The 15,275-nt window shown below is 35.5% G+C and overlaps 1 protein-coding gene across 1 annotated transcript in view; it reads left to right on the plus strand.

The window, feature by feature from the left end:
• The first annotated feature begins 1,725 nt into the window (after positions 1 to 1,725).
• Positions 1,726 to 15,275, plus strand: part of LOC134792895 (uncharacterized) — a 40,281-nt gene continuing 26,731 nt past the window's right edge. The window contains exons 1-2 of the mRNA XM_063764335.1: positions 1,726 to 1,853; positions 6,680 to 6,862. Of these exons, the coding sequence (XP_063620405.1) occupies positions 1,758 to 1,853; positions 6,680 to 6,862 (279 nt within the window). The 5' untranslated portion in view covers positions 1,726 to 1,757. The remainder of the gene's footprint in view (positions 1,854 to 6,679; positions 6,863 to 15,275) is intronic.

Consider the following 15,275-nt stretch of genomic DNA (forward strand, 5'->3'; position numbering starts at 1 on the left):
GACCTAGAACCCTTACATAAAAAGCTTTCCAGAACTAGGAAAAATTGTCCCAATAAAGCCTCCCTGGGGCGTAATAGCAATAAATAAACCTCTTTATCGAGACATTGATAACAGCAAAAAATATAATGCAGCGAGAGCGTACCGGTACTCCAGAGTATCGTATGCTTGCCATCTGATGCTTATTGGAGTGAGAAAGCAATTTAGCATCCATTTCTTGTTGAGAATACTTAAAGTTTAGTGTGAAGAAAAAGTGGGAAGCATGCCAAGGTGTTTTAGCGCAAAAACGCTTCACTGACACTGTCTGAATGATAAGAATTACAAAGCGGATTCATTTACGAAAACAGTTTAAAGTACCTAGTATGAGTAGGTTTTTGTTCGCGTAGAACTTGATAATTACACTCCTATACAAACGTATAACTCTCGCATCAGCCCCTCGGGCTATGATTTGCTGGCTCCTGTTTCACAACAGTGACAATTGTCACCTTACAGTGAAATTTCACGGTACGTTACACAACAAGCAAATATTGGACAGGAAAATGTCAATGTCCCGTGTCAGCGTGGTGAAATAGGCCCCTAGTTGAAAGTATTTTTTATGTTTACGTTTATGCCGGTTGCATGTTACATTTTCAGTTACCTACGGCCTCGGTGCCAACAGAACGCTTAAAAGTATTCTATTTATTCTATCGATTTGTCTAGGATTCAAGCTATTTTCATTTCAAATGTTTTCTAAGTACGGTTTAAGAGTGAAGTGGTAATACAGAATTATGTGGTAATATAAAATTTAGCAGTAAGTGAAACAGGGTTCTCTGAAACAGGCGAACTCGCAGGGGACAATAGATAAGTAATGGAAAACTTTCTAAAGAGCTTTGCTGTTTAACGGGCGTGTTTCTCTTTCAAGTCATTGACTTTAATGACGGTTGGGGAATTTCATTAGAGTATGGTGAATCGCAATAGTACGATTGTACCCTTGGATATTGTATAACTTGTGGTATTTTACAAATTTGGTGGTCTCTAGATTTGTAATAAGTAATTCATGATTTTGAATGGGGTTCTTTCCGAAGTTGGAGTATTTCTGAATATATTATCCCTTCTAGTAACTGGAGTCATACTTGTAATGTTGTTATCGTTGTACATTTTTCATTAACTGCTTTCCTTCTCTGCGCATGAAAAATAAAACTCTACAACGTTTAAAACATGAACGTACATAACGAGTAGCTAACAAAAAAGCAGAAAACTATAAAATGTATTCCAAAAGATTGATCCCAATAGGCTATAGAAGTTGAAAGCGAAATCTAGACTCGTAATGCCTTAAAGTCGGGCACGACAACACATTGAAAGTATTGAAACTATTCCAGGCAGGAACTTGAAAGAACGCTCGACCGGTTTGGTTCGCATCAGCCGTAAAACCGTACTCTGGCAAATTTCAGCCCAGTGCCGATATTTACTTGATCGTGATTAATTATGTATTGTGCTCGTCTTTAGTTCTGAGAGATTGACTGCGCCATTACGCGATTTTATCGCGAGTTCGGCCGAGCGCGAGATTATGCAGTGTCTGCCTTCTGCAGTTACCGCCTGTAGCGAAAAACGCGCACACGCATGGACCGCTTGAAAAACGTGCGGAAAAAATCGCGTATTAGTGATATCGTTGAGTATTTACCGTTAAAATATTTTTTGTACCTCGTGCACGAACTTTCGTTATAGAAATATATTGACTTATGGATGAATCTGCATGCTAATAAAAAATTGATAATGTTAATATGAATTATAAAGACAGCAAGATGAACTTAAAGTTGAACAATGACGTTCGACCGGCAACGAGGGTGAAGGTTAAAAAAAATCCAGCAACTATTAAGGTGGGTAAAGTGCAAAATAAGTTTAATTTTTATACTGGCATAAGTTAAAATTGTGTCTGACAATGAAAAATTATGTTAATTGATTGTAATATAAAACTTTCTAACGTACCTATACATATATACCCAGTAAACTATATAACATGTATTACTTTGCCAAGTTAATTTACACACGATCATGTCATTTGTCAAATCATGTTCCCTGGTGAACAATAGTGCAACTGAGTGTTAGCCAAACTTTAGTGAAACTAAACACATTGCGCTAGTAGGTAATTTAGTTTCTTTTTGTACCCAATGTGCGGTTCAAACTTTTGTGAGCAGATGGTACGTAATTAACCTCTCTTCTTTGTAAATGACCAAAGACAGCACTTGGCTTTTATATGAAAGCTAGACTTATTAACCGTGGATAGATATAATATATCTCGTGAACATGCATAGTTAAGCAAAAAGGATAATCCCAAAACCTTATCGTTTAAATTATGACTTTTGTTTTAAATGACTTTCTCGGTCACCCCGTGCAACTATTAACTACCTACTTACTCATATCTAGACAGTTATGAGTAAAATAACACGTAACGAGTTTATGAACACCCTAATAATAATCCCTTTATTTATTTAAACGGTAGTTAGGGTTTGCACGACGGATCCGAAATGCATGGGAATATCCGCGGATCCGGATCTAGATCCGGATAATTTCATACATTTCGGATCCGGATTGCAAACCCTAACGGTAGTATAACATTTTTGCCTTTCTATATGAAAATGCAGCAATTGAAAAAAAATACTTGCGTGTCGAACCATCGTACACGAACGAAAAAAATTATATTATAAAAGGAAAACCTGTATTTAGTGCACCAAATTCCCCTTATTTAAACAAATAGGGTTTCCAACGATTATGAAAAGGATGCGTACCTACACGAAAAAATCCATACAATTTTTTCTTGTTTTCATTTATTTTCTTGTTTTGTTTGTCACGGTTTTTGGACTCACGGTTATTATAATGTTAGATGAATGGGAACCCCTCTCTTCTAAAATACTTTTAAGAGCCCTCAAATTAGACAAGAGTTTTTAAACACCATCACACTAAATTACATACCTGCGTTTTTAATAGCTATGAAATTGTTTGTAGTGTATGTTTACCATTCCTTTCGTTTTTAAGTAGGTAGTTCTTTTATGTTGTTGTTTTTTTCTTTGAACTTTGCTTTGTATTGTATTGTAATATGAAATGTAGGTATAGAAGTAAACAAATTTAAAATAAGTATTTCTAAATGAGTTACATTTTATTTGCTAAAATATAAAACCACAAAATACAAAAACAAATACATTTCAACACATTGATAGATCTAAAATTCACCTTATAAAATAAATTACAATTAAAATAATAATAATTTCTAAAATTAGCGCGTAAAAATATCTATTAAAACAAAAAAAAATAAGGTAAACGTAGTAGTGCTCGACATGCTAATGCCCGATAGATGACACCTTGCTGTCACCTCTATTGACAATGACTTATGTTTCAAGATGACATGTACTGGAACCGCGTCCAGCACCAGTACGTTTACCTTATGAATCTTGGCTCGAGTTTTCTCTGCAACTGGTCGATAAACCATTAGCCAGAGCAAATGAGTTCAATGCTAGTTAGCAATGTAGGTACCTGGGTACTAAAATATTCTGTGCATTTAATGACTGTCGGAATTGCTAATTTATGAATGGTCACGCTCGTATTGAAATGCGTAGACATGAATATGCCTCATATAACATTCTCTAGCTATGTTTAAAACTACCAGTGCAAACTTAACTAAATGATGTATGGTGACGTCCATCATTCGTCTATTAAAATTGATATTAGTTAGTAAATGATTAAATATTGAAGGATTTTGTTGACGCCAGTGCCCAATGGGCCGTAAAAAATATATAAGTAATTATAAGTATTATTATTTTGTTGAGTACCTACTCGTAGCTTCAATTATCAATATTATCATATCTCTTAATTATCTTTAACTTTTTGACATACTAGCTGAAAGAGGAGTTCATTTCCCGAGCACTTAGAAAGGATTATTGAAAATTCACTCACCAAAAGATTTAAATAAGATGGATGTTTTCGGGTACTTTTCAGTAGGTACTTACCTAGTTCATTGTAAAATACAACTCTCTCATCGGGCTTAAAAAGTGAGCATAATACATACTCACTTAGTTATTTTTCTAAAAAGTAATCGATCGGTATACTATTATGGCATTAATAAGCAAATTACGAGTTTTATTTCAATCGAAAGAGTAAAAAAATGAAAGATGGAACGAACTTACTATTATTACTTAAGTAGGTAGTTTGAATTTGGATGAAAATCGTAGTATTCGCTCAGAGACTTACGGCATCACTTTTTGTATGAAACGTTAAATTCAAGTCAGAATGTGTCAGTTTTCTAAAAATATTTTATACAAAAAGGAAACGGGTACCTACAGGCGGATTACGCGAGATCTGCATGCCATTTGCGACAGTGTGACAATCTCATCATTAATATAAAATTTCTATGAAAATATGACGTTTATAATGTTCAAATCGTTGGTATGTTCAAATTACGGTCAATCCCCATGCGCCTCTCATCGGTGACTATTTAATTAGGCAAAACAAGCGAACCGGCCACGACTGAATATTCCTCGTATTTGAAGTCGTGATTCAATCGCGCCGCTTATTGACTGCCGAGGTCCTACCAGCCCGGGGGACACTAATCGAGTAACTAATGAAATTCATGCAAATAATAGAGTTAAGTAGAAGTTGATTGGGCTTAGCTAAAATAATAAGTGGTTTGTGGCTGGTTAGTGGTATTTTATGAGTCCGCGAAAGATGATCGTGAAGATCATAAACATAATGATTGTGTTATGGTTTCGTAATTGAAGAATATCCTTCCAGTTTTAAGGTTTCATTGAAATTAAGACTACAGCAGCGTTACTGTTGCAGTGTCGCGCTTTTGCGATGTCGTTGTCGAATCGCTGTCCCAATTAGAACGTTCAATCCGTGTACGAGCGTATCCTTGTTAGTATGTGTACTCAACTGTTGAAATGAGCGGAAATTCTATAAGCATCTTCGAGATTAAATTCTATTTTTCTCCGATTTCCTGGCTGTATTATCGACAAGAGCACTATAAGTTTTATTAATAAATTCTTCTAAATAAGTCTTGGGAGAGTTATAAATATAATAAACTTAAATGTTCATGCCAAGTTTCAACCAAGTTGCATATAGTTTTAGAATGAAGGGGTAACTTTAATCATGTGGCGGCTACTATAAGTCCTATGACTACACATCTGTAATTCGTGGCATTTAGGTAGCACTTAAAAGATTAGTTTAATTACTTAATTCCTTTTTTTAGTGGTTTCTTTTTCTCGACTCGTATAGGAAGAACATTGTCACATCACCAGTCTGTTAGAAACTGTCAAGTGCTACGAGTTACCGATGTGTGCTTATTGAACTCTCAACGCCCAATATAGCCTACGACAGCAGTTGGAGAAGGTTACTGGTCTACTAGCGCCTCGCTCGAAACCGCAGTCTGCCCAGCCTACTTGATGCCCCGGTGCGAAGCCCCTCGACGAATCTCTTCGACCGCCTCGCGTTAGGTAATAAACTAAACGATTTAAAAACTGACTTTTATTTAACGCGGTACAAATATAAAAATACTCCTATAACGATTAGGCGGTACATCTTCTAATCCCTCAGGTCTTCTTTGGTTTCCTTCCTTTTGGTTTTTCCTTTTCGGCTGCTCCTGGTGTACTGTGATTCGAAGCTATTCCGCCTTACTTTTATACTAAAATTCAAGAAAGAGAGTCACATTACGATAAAGAGACATAATTAGATTTAATTCGCGGATCTATCAAGCCTCTGATTGGTTGATGACGTAATTCGATTAATCGCGCGTCAATTTTCGCTATCTCTTTACCGTTCCTAGACTCGTATTACAAATACCTAGCTAATTATCGACTTAAAACTTTTACAAATAGTTATCTAAGCTCATTAGTCAAAATAATAAACGATAACAGGTGCACTGAACTCAAAGAATTTACAAACAATGGGTCCGTAACACGGAGCCACTACAACAAAAGGACGTTTTATTACCGTCTCGCACCTGTCTTTCCTTGCATACCTGCACTAGGTCAATGAACCTTATCTTACTAGGTAATTAGGTCAGTGCTCTACAATATTTATAAACATTGTCATTATCTAACTTCAATAGGTTATGAGATAATTAGAGGAATATGCGTGATTGATAATGAAATCGCGATGTGTATCAAATTTCGTATCAAAAATGGTCGACCAATGGCAGCGCTCTATTTCTATATCGCTCCGATCAAACCTTTTTTATCGTGATTGGCTGTAATTAATCAACCAATTAATGAGTTTACATTAATAGCCTGCTCTAATCGTATATCTCCCTCTAATTTACATGGGGATCAAGGAATGTAGGGAATAATTCTTAGTATTTTTACCTAAAAATCTCAAACGAATTAAAACCTATCACTGCTATCATGTACCTAGGACCTAAATTATGATCATTACGAATATTTACATAGCACTTATGTCTATTAACAGTTTAAAGCGTATTTGTCCCTAGCTAACAATGAAATCTTTATTTTGAATACAGCCTTAAATATTTGATTATAACAATTAAACTTAAGATCATCTAGGTCGTGGCGTAGCGTCGCTAACAGTGCTCATCACTAATCTTTTAATTGCTACCTAAATGCCACGAGTTACCGATGTGTACCTATGACTCTTAAGGGTTTTACAAAAATATACTTACGAAACAGTAATCGGCTATCTTATTATTTATTTTTTGCAGGAGGAGCGGCAGCGTACTGGGCGGTACATCGCGATCTTAGTGGGCATATGCTTACTACTCCTGGCGATATACCACGCATGGGTACGGAAGATCCCAGTAGTTGCCAGTCTAGTCGTGCCCGCACTCATTATGTTCATTTACGTGGGCTGGGTGCTGTATTCTGCCAACAGGGAGAAGCATAGGGTAAGTTGCTTTTTTCTGTAGTTTTTTAAGTCTTAAGCAGCTCCGATTAAATTAAACATTATTGTCGAGGTAAGGAATGTTGGCATTTGCAGGATTGAGTGTTGAATTTAAGCGGACGTTTTTTAAATTAAAAGGTGGGACGGGCGTTGTATTCGGCTAAAAGAGAAAGGCATAGAGTAAGTTGTTTTTTCAGTAGCTCAATGGGTATGATTAGTAAGGTAAAGTTCTAATCTGTGAAGCCATTATCTTTTGCGAGCGGCCGGATGCTAAAAGCATTCCACTGATGCACCGCGCTGCTTCCTAAAGGATGGTTTTTTTTCCCATTTATTTTTTTACTGTGAGTGAAAAAAGTCTCTACAGTTACCATTAGTATTACAGTGAAGCTTAACTTCATGTTGTAAAATATATCGACCATTTTATCTATTGCTTATACATATATAATGATAACCAAACTTTAATTTGGAATCTTATTAAAATTGTAGAAATGTTAGTGTTAATAGGTAAAAACCGGATTTATACTAAAACACATTTCGATCAAACCATTATAATAATTATAGACCACTCTCTTTAGGTTTTTTATGGCAAAATACTTTCAGCCTTAGCCCGACATAGGTACTTATAGTAGTATACCCTATAATGGACGTGGAACCAGTAATGGGACAAAAAACCACAATTCCTCTAAAATAAGTGTCTAAAAGTAGTTTATAAACACTGGATATATTTTTATCATAAATAAGAGTCCTAGAGCTGATTATGTTTGAATTTTTATTAAATTCGGTTATTTTTTAAGAAATGTGCGTTAACACAAAAGTTGTCGTGCCACTGAAAAAAAATATCACTATGAATTCTTAACAACTTCGCTAAGAGAGGTGAGTTCATTTATTAAATTTTAATTAATTAATACTTTATGAAAACTAGAATGTGTTATGTTAATTGCATTTACCATGAGATAAGGTATACAACACACTAGGTTGTGACGCCACCGATGTAAAAAAAATAGTGGTATTTGGCCCAATCCCATTATAGGAGCTATAAAACTGCATACCTCCTATGATGGGACATTTGACATAATTATGCTTGCCATGCCATAATTTCATGTTTAAACAAGTAAAATGTAGTTACCAAATAATATGTCAACGAATGTATTCTCGGACTTCGGATAAATTAATATCGTTTTTCCAAACTTTTATTTAACTTGCCCTGTTAGTTAGTGTGGGACAAATCTTGGTAGCTGAATTTGAGCTACTTATCGATTTCCGATTCAGTTGAAATTTTGTGTAAGTACGTAATTAAGTATGCAAATCGGATGATAATGCAATATTATGATAACATGGACCAGATCTGATGATGGAGAGAGGAGGTGGCCATGGGAACTTTATCGCAATAAACCCTAACTAATTGTGTTTAAGGTAATAAAACATTTATTTACATACAATATATATATATATATATTGTGTTTGGGTATATTAGAATTGTCTCGATGGATCTAATACAATAATTATTGGCTGTGGAAAGAGAAATACATTCAGCGATAAAATCTTATACCAAAAATTGATTTTTTTGCCATAACTTAAACCCCATTTCAATATTTTAAACTGATAGAGCAATGTCCATCATAGGGGGCCCATTACTGGATTCACGTCCATTACCGGGGGCCCATTACTGGAGCGTTGGTGTCCATGACTGGAGAAAAAAAAACATAGTTTTAATTTGTTAAGTATGTGGAAACTCATTGCAGTATCTTTGATACAACACGCCTAAAACATGACAGACGGATAGGACTTTCATCTTTTAACACGCTAAGCGGGAGACCATTTACATGTATAAGGGAAATATCATAAATACTCCAAATTTCCTCTTAAATGTCCCATGACTGGTGCTGTTACTATATATGTATTATTTGCTGAGGAACATTACAAATCTGAACTGACTTAATATCGCATGCTCTTACTTATATATTGACACACTGAGACTACCTAATGTCAAATCAATATCAAATAAATATGTACCATATTTTAAGTTTGAAGCCCGCCCTTTGTCCCCGGGATCACAAGAGATTGTTGCCGTTTGACTTTCAATATTTTGAACCTTAAGCAGCTTCAATTTAATAGTTCTTTCTTGCAGTTTTTGATCTTTACCATATATTTACGAATTGATTAGTAAAAATATTATTAACATCAAAATTAGATCGTTGTAGGGCTATATGTAAAACATTGCCAAAGACAAAAAAGAAATCATATTACATATTTTTCGAAGTAAACAGTTTCTGATACAACCGACGGACGTACCTACTCGTAATCATATTGTGTAGGCCGGTTTCGCGCCTGTTCTCGTTTTCCTTCGTGGGTTTCCAGAAAAAAAGATAAGGTAATTTGAATATAATCATGTAGGTTTTCGTTTAGCTTAGCATATATTATACGAGAAATTGTTTTATAGACTATTAGTTTGAGAGATGTCTTATAAATACATATTAGTAATATCATATAGTAGTAGAGATAGTATGATAAATAATAAAATCGAATGAAAATAAATGTACTATATGTAGCATAAATTTTGTTAAAACGTAACTATATTTTTATATTAAAAGAAAGATAGGAACAATACAATTTATTGTGTCGATCATAACATAATACAATCGATTTCGGACCGGGTGTGTTTCGAAATGTCGTACCGTACGGTTGAATATTGCTCGTTGAGGTTAATTTACTTACCCATTTTTGTTTTAGAAATCACTAGTAATCAATGTAAACATCTCTGCTTTTCACAAATTCAATCAATTTATGTAATTAAAGGGCAAGTTATTTTCGGTACAGGATGTGATATTTAGAGGTTATTATCTCAAATTACGGTGTTGTATAAGGAAAATTCACAAGGTACTCTCATTAATATATCATTCAATAGTTAGGCATAGTGTCCCTTAGGCTTTTCTGGGCAACTGAATGAATGATGACTGTTGCAGACCGTACCCAGAGTCGTAGCTTTTGTCATGTGATACTGATACGCGAAGAATGGATTGTATATCTATTTCATATGAGTATTAAGTTTCAGTAAAATACAATGATATTTGATATCACAGACGATACAATCAATCAAAATCAATCAATCAATCTCAATGGACTGCGTGGAAAATATTTATAAATATTTAATTGTAGATCAAGAGTTTACGTAGATTTTAGTAGCATTTATTTATTTCATCTGTCCCGGTGTCTGTAGCCTAAGATAAACCTTATACCTACACGATATAAATAAAACAAGTAATCTCAAAGTACTTCAATCACTTAACATCGAAATAAACTTTTATTTAATTTACTTACTGCCAAGAAGTCTTTAAAATTCTTCAGTTGTATAAGTAATACTATCATAAAAACTTTGGAACATTATTATGGGTTTCCACTTTTTTACAAGCTTTTATTTAATTTGTAATGTTTGTAGGTATGTATGTATGTTCGTTAGGGTCATATCTTGCAAGCTGAATTAGACCCACTCCCCATTATTCGATTGAGATGAAACTTCACATACCTAAATACATATATGTACGTATATGTAAGTTGGGTGACAATATTATGATACCATCGAGCTGATATGATGATGGACACAGGAGGTGGCTATAGGAACTCTGTGATAAAACAACGCGACCTAATTATGTTTGGGTATTAAAACATAAAATTTATGACACGAAACTTATTTTTCTTTTCATTATTGTAATAATTTCGTGTTTTATTTTAGTATTCGGGATACGTTATAGAATAATATCCATACTATTCTTTCGATAATACGTATTAGTACTAATTGTAAGCGTCTTACTCGTATTGTTTGTAAGCAAATTGTATTTGCCCAAAGGTAATTTGATCGGATTCCCGTTGTTTGCGATTATGACATACGCTATCCAGCATCCCTAATCAAACTATGTAAATTCTATAGTAATATTGTAAACGCGCGGCATTGTTTAGCCCAATCAAATTGTTAATTAAACCGACGCAACATCAAAGTAGGTGTAGCTAGCTGGAATTATATTCCCATACCTTGCCGAACGCTGGCGAGTGGTCGCCTCTAGTGGAACCGCCGTACTCAAACGGTAAAAACGGGACCCTATTACTAACTGCCCGATTCGAACCTTAAGATACGTCAATCTTAAAGTATCTTAAAGACGAAGATCGACGTATCTTAAAGTTCGAATCGGACCGTAAGACTCCGCTATCCGTCTGTCTGTCTATCACCAGGCTGTAACTCGGATCATGAACCGTGATAGCTAGACAGTTGATATATTTCTGTTGCCGCTGTAACAACAAATACCTACTAAAAACAAAACAAATATTTAAGTGGGGCTCCCATACAACATGTGATTTTTGCCGTTTTTTGCGTAATGGTACGGAACCCTTCGTGCGCGAGTACGACTCGCACTTGGCCGGTTTTTTCAATAATAGCTACGGATTGGTCGCACTGACCGTGACCGTCTGTGTTTACAGCAGTGGCACCTAATTATGACATATGTACCATGAAAGTTTACGCTCACGAATGTTCATATCTAGGATCCATGGATCCATGGACTAGCCACGTTGGTTAGTCCCCCCTAAGAAAGCAGTCTATCGGAAGGTGAAACTAATGCTGTTAGACTCACTGGTTAGACTGCTCCACATAACTATGTACAGTCAGCAGCAGAAGTTGCTAAGCGGGTGAGGTGTTCTAAATGATCTTGACGCGACTTTATTGTTAAGAGTATAAGAGCGTGTTAAGATAATTTTGACCACCTCGTCCGCTTAGCAACTTCTGCTGCTGACTGTACTTGCTACTTATTTTAAAACCCGAAATATTAGCGCAATTTCTCGATATGAACCTCGTTACCTATTACGTTTTCTGATGTCACATTAGATTTTATAAAGAATTTTCCTGACAATGACATGAACTAATAGAACAGGTATCGATCTTCGCTCTCCTGTAGGGATGGGTACCAACAAACCAACATGCCATAAGATTGAAATCAAATTGGTATTATATTTTATAAATCTGAACACGCCCCATTCCGTAAGTTATGTAAATGATGTAGCGGTGGTAGTACGTTGGCGGTTAGGCGATCCACAAACATTCCCGCTGATTCACACCGTCTGCCGAAACGTAAACATGCCGCGTTAGCGCGCGATCGACTGATCGTTTGACAGTTTGTTTATGAAACTGGATTATAATGTGCGAGCGCTGTGGAGAACAGTTTTCGTACGCGGAAATTGCCATCAGACTAGCTTTATTAGCGATGATGGATTTGGACGGTTAGAGTTATTACGGATTGGATATTAATTTGTAAGCGTAGTTGTAGGATACTTACCTACTTTTTAAGTACTTTACTGGCTCAGTGATCCAAAAAGGACTCTTGGCCTCTGACACGAGAAAACGCCACTCTGTCCTATTCTGCGCCACTTCGAAGATTCTGGGACCTATCAGATATGAAGATGGAAGTTGTAGGATAAGTTAGAAAATTGTGGGATAAGAATCCGCTGCAAGATCAATCTCGACATTAGAATCTGACTAAATAATAATATAAAATTCAAATGTTAGTCGTTCTCGAAAAAAAATATACGAACTAAAAACATGTATTACGGAAACGGAACCCTATGTGCTTGAATCTATCTCACACTTGTTGTTGTTATTGGCCAAATTGTTTAGACGGTTGTGGCGCTAGAGGAATATTATTGCTAGTAGGCAAATATCATGCTAATTTATTCAAGGAAAACATAGAAAGAAATTAAAGAAAACTTTCGGTATTAAAAGATTTTTATCTCCTAAACTGTTTACCCATCTTGTTTATTTAAACTTAATTGGAAACCAAGATCCGAGAAATAAATTAATACAAATAAAAAATGCGTAAAAAATAGGTATCAAAATGTTATATCCCATATCCAAAAACATAGATGGATTGGACAGCGCGTCACGTATTTTTTACCCGACTACGGCAACGCAAAAGGAGGGTTATGATACAATATTGATAATACATCAGATAAGCTTGTTGTAGAACATATAGCGGAAATGGGCTCGTCGAGAGATTTGTTGACACAAGTTTTTCCTTTCACGAGTTCTTAAGGACACTCGAGTTGTAAAGAATACTGTCAAATACCGTTCTCATGGGATTATCCCAACAGTTATAAGATTGTGCCCTACATCCGTGGGAGGACTCAAACTTTGAACAAAGCACATTACACAGACTATACGTACAAAAGAAAGTTAAATATTTTTGTTGTAACCTAAGTATGCCATTAAAAATTTAGCCCAGTCAAACATATACCCATTAAAATAATAACTAGAACTATAATTAATAACTGGAACGCGAAATACTACCTCGAGCTTTAAGCATCTCAAGATAATAGCCATTTTAAAACTTATTAAACCAGCCGAGGATCTAGAAAATTACTGACTAATTGCAATTCCGGGTTCCTCATACAACAATTCAAACTCTACTTTGCAAGCGAGACCACTTAGTTCTAAATTAAATAGTGTTGTCTCGTTATACGGTAGGTAGGTACGTACCTAGTTTAGCGAAGAGGACTCTCAAATGTTTGTGACTTTTTGATTGTAAGTTTAATTGGAATATGTACAAATTTTCGTAAGTTGTATTTTTTCGCTATATTAATATCTTCGTGTATTGCCTGTATAGTCCTTGGTTGGAATGCTATATGGTATTGACAAAGAAGCGCAAAATTGGGGAGGCATAGTCTTGAAAAAACTTCCAAGATGCTAACTAAATTTTGTAGATTATTGTTGGGACAATATGATATATTGTTTGTTATATTGTTGTTTTCTTTTTATTATTTAATAAAAAGTTATTGTCATAAAATAGGAAATTCGCATATCCAACCATAAGTCGTTTCCTCCGAGAAGCGTCAGAAACAACAGCCCTGTGCCCAATGTCAGAGTTAATGTGACGCACTTATTCCTGAATCATGTCGACACATCAATGCAAAACGGTCCCAGTATCCAGGTCACCTGAGGCGTCGCTAATTACATGTTTGCTTCGTTATTTTAACTTTTATTGGCATCCCGTTTATTTGGTTACGAAGGTTGAAGCTTTTAAACGCTCATTGGTCCCTTTTCTTTATTGCGTCGCTGCTAATTAAGTTCCGCAATGATAAAGCAGCCGGGAGATCTGTTTGTAAATATTTGAGAGAACGGTAACGAGTAGCCTAGTAGCACCGTTTTCTGAGCTTTCATAAAAATTAAGGGCGTACCTAATGGAGATAAGTACCCACCTAAAATTAATCAATTAGCTCAACGTTTTTAGGTGTAAAATAGAGTTTGATTACGTCCATGGTTATACCACTCCGACGGCCTTTGACGTGTACCGGAGGGTACGAATAATCCAACCAAAGATTGAGTAGCCTAATTGTGGTAGTAAAAAGTATGCGGAAAAACTCAAAATTCCCCGGGACTCAAACTATCTCTATACCAAATTTCAACTAAATCGGTTCAGCGGCTTAAGCGTGAAGAAGTAACAGACAGACAGACACACTTTCGCCTTTATAATATTAGTATAGAGTATGGATATTGGACAAGTGTATCGAATACACGTATGTTTATAATATAAGTGACCGCAGCAGTAGCATAGTGCAGCAAAGTTTCTAAGTTAAACTTATTCCAATAATAGCATAGATAGCATCCTTCATAACATCCTGCCGGTCTCGCCAGTTCGCAATATAGCTCCATGAATATTAGGTGAGCTCCGTATTATTTAGTTTACTCCATAGAGTCAATATAAACAATAAACAACCCGAGCATCCGGCAAAATCTTCTCAGTCTAGGCAATTAACGCACTGCTTGCCTTACCGTGACTACGTGATACATATACAATTTATGTCGATTTTTTCATTAAATATATTTTAAGTGAGAAATTCTCTTATCGACTTCCTGTACGTTTTTGGGCCCGATTCGGATTTTTAAATAGACGTCTATTAGACATCACCAAGATACGATAACGATATGTTTAAGATCTAACCTGTCAAATTTTACATTTCCGCGATTCTGGAGATACTGTTGAACGATTTCCACAGGATATGACTCAGAGATCCAATTCACATCTAATAGATATCTTACTCTATCTAACGTAAAAGTGACATTAGTTGCCCGAATTGCGCTGCAAATGAGAACTAGTTAATATCTAAACTATAACGTATCTAGAATGGATCTAGTACGTGTCGTCTCTTGTGAATATCTTGAAGTTCGAATACGGCAGTTTGTTTATCTACTGTCTAAACTGTCAAGCTCTTAAAACTTACGTGCTTAGTGGTGAATCATAGTAATCTTTAGGATCTTAAAACACAGGATTAGAGCATTTTTTTAGTGAGTGTTATCTTAAATCAAATCACTATCGCTGACCCTAAAGTCAACTGTATAAGAAATTAAGAAATAAACACTCCAATTATGTGTCTACTTG

This window comes from Cydia splendana, chromosome 8 (assembly GCF_910591565.1).
Source record: "Cydia splendana chromosome 8, ilCydSple1.2, whole genome shotgun sequence".
Classification (NCBI taxonomy): Eukaryota; Metazoa; Arthropoda; class Insecta; order Lepidoptera; family Tortricidae; genus Cydia; species Cydia splendana.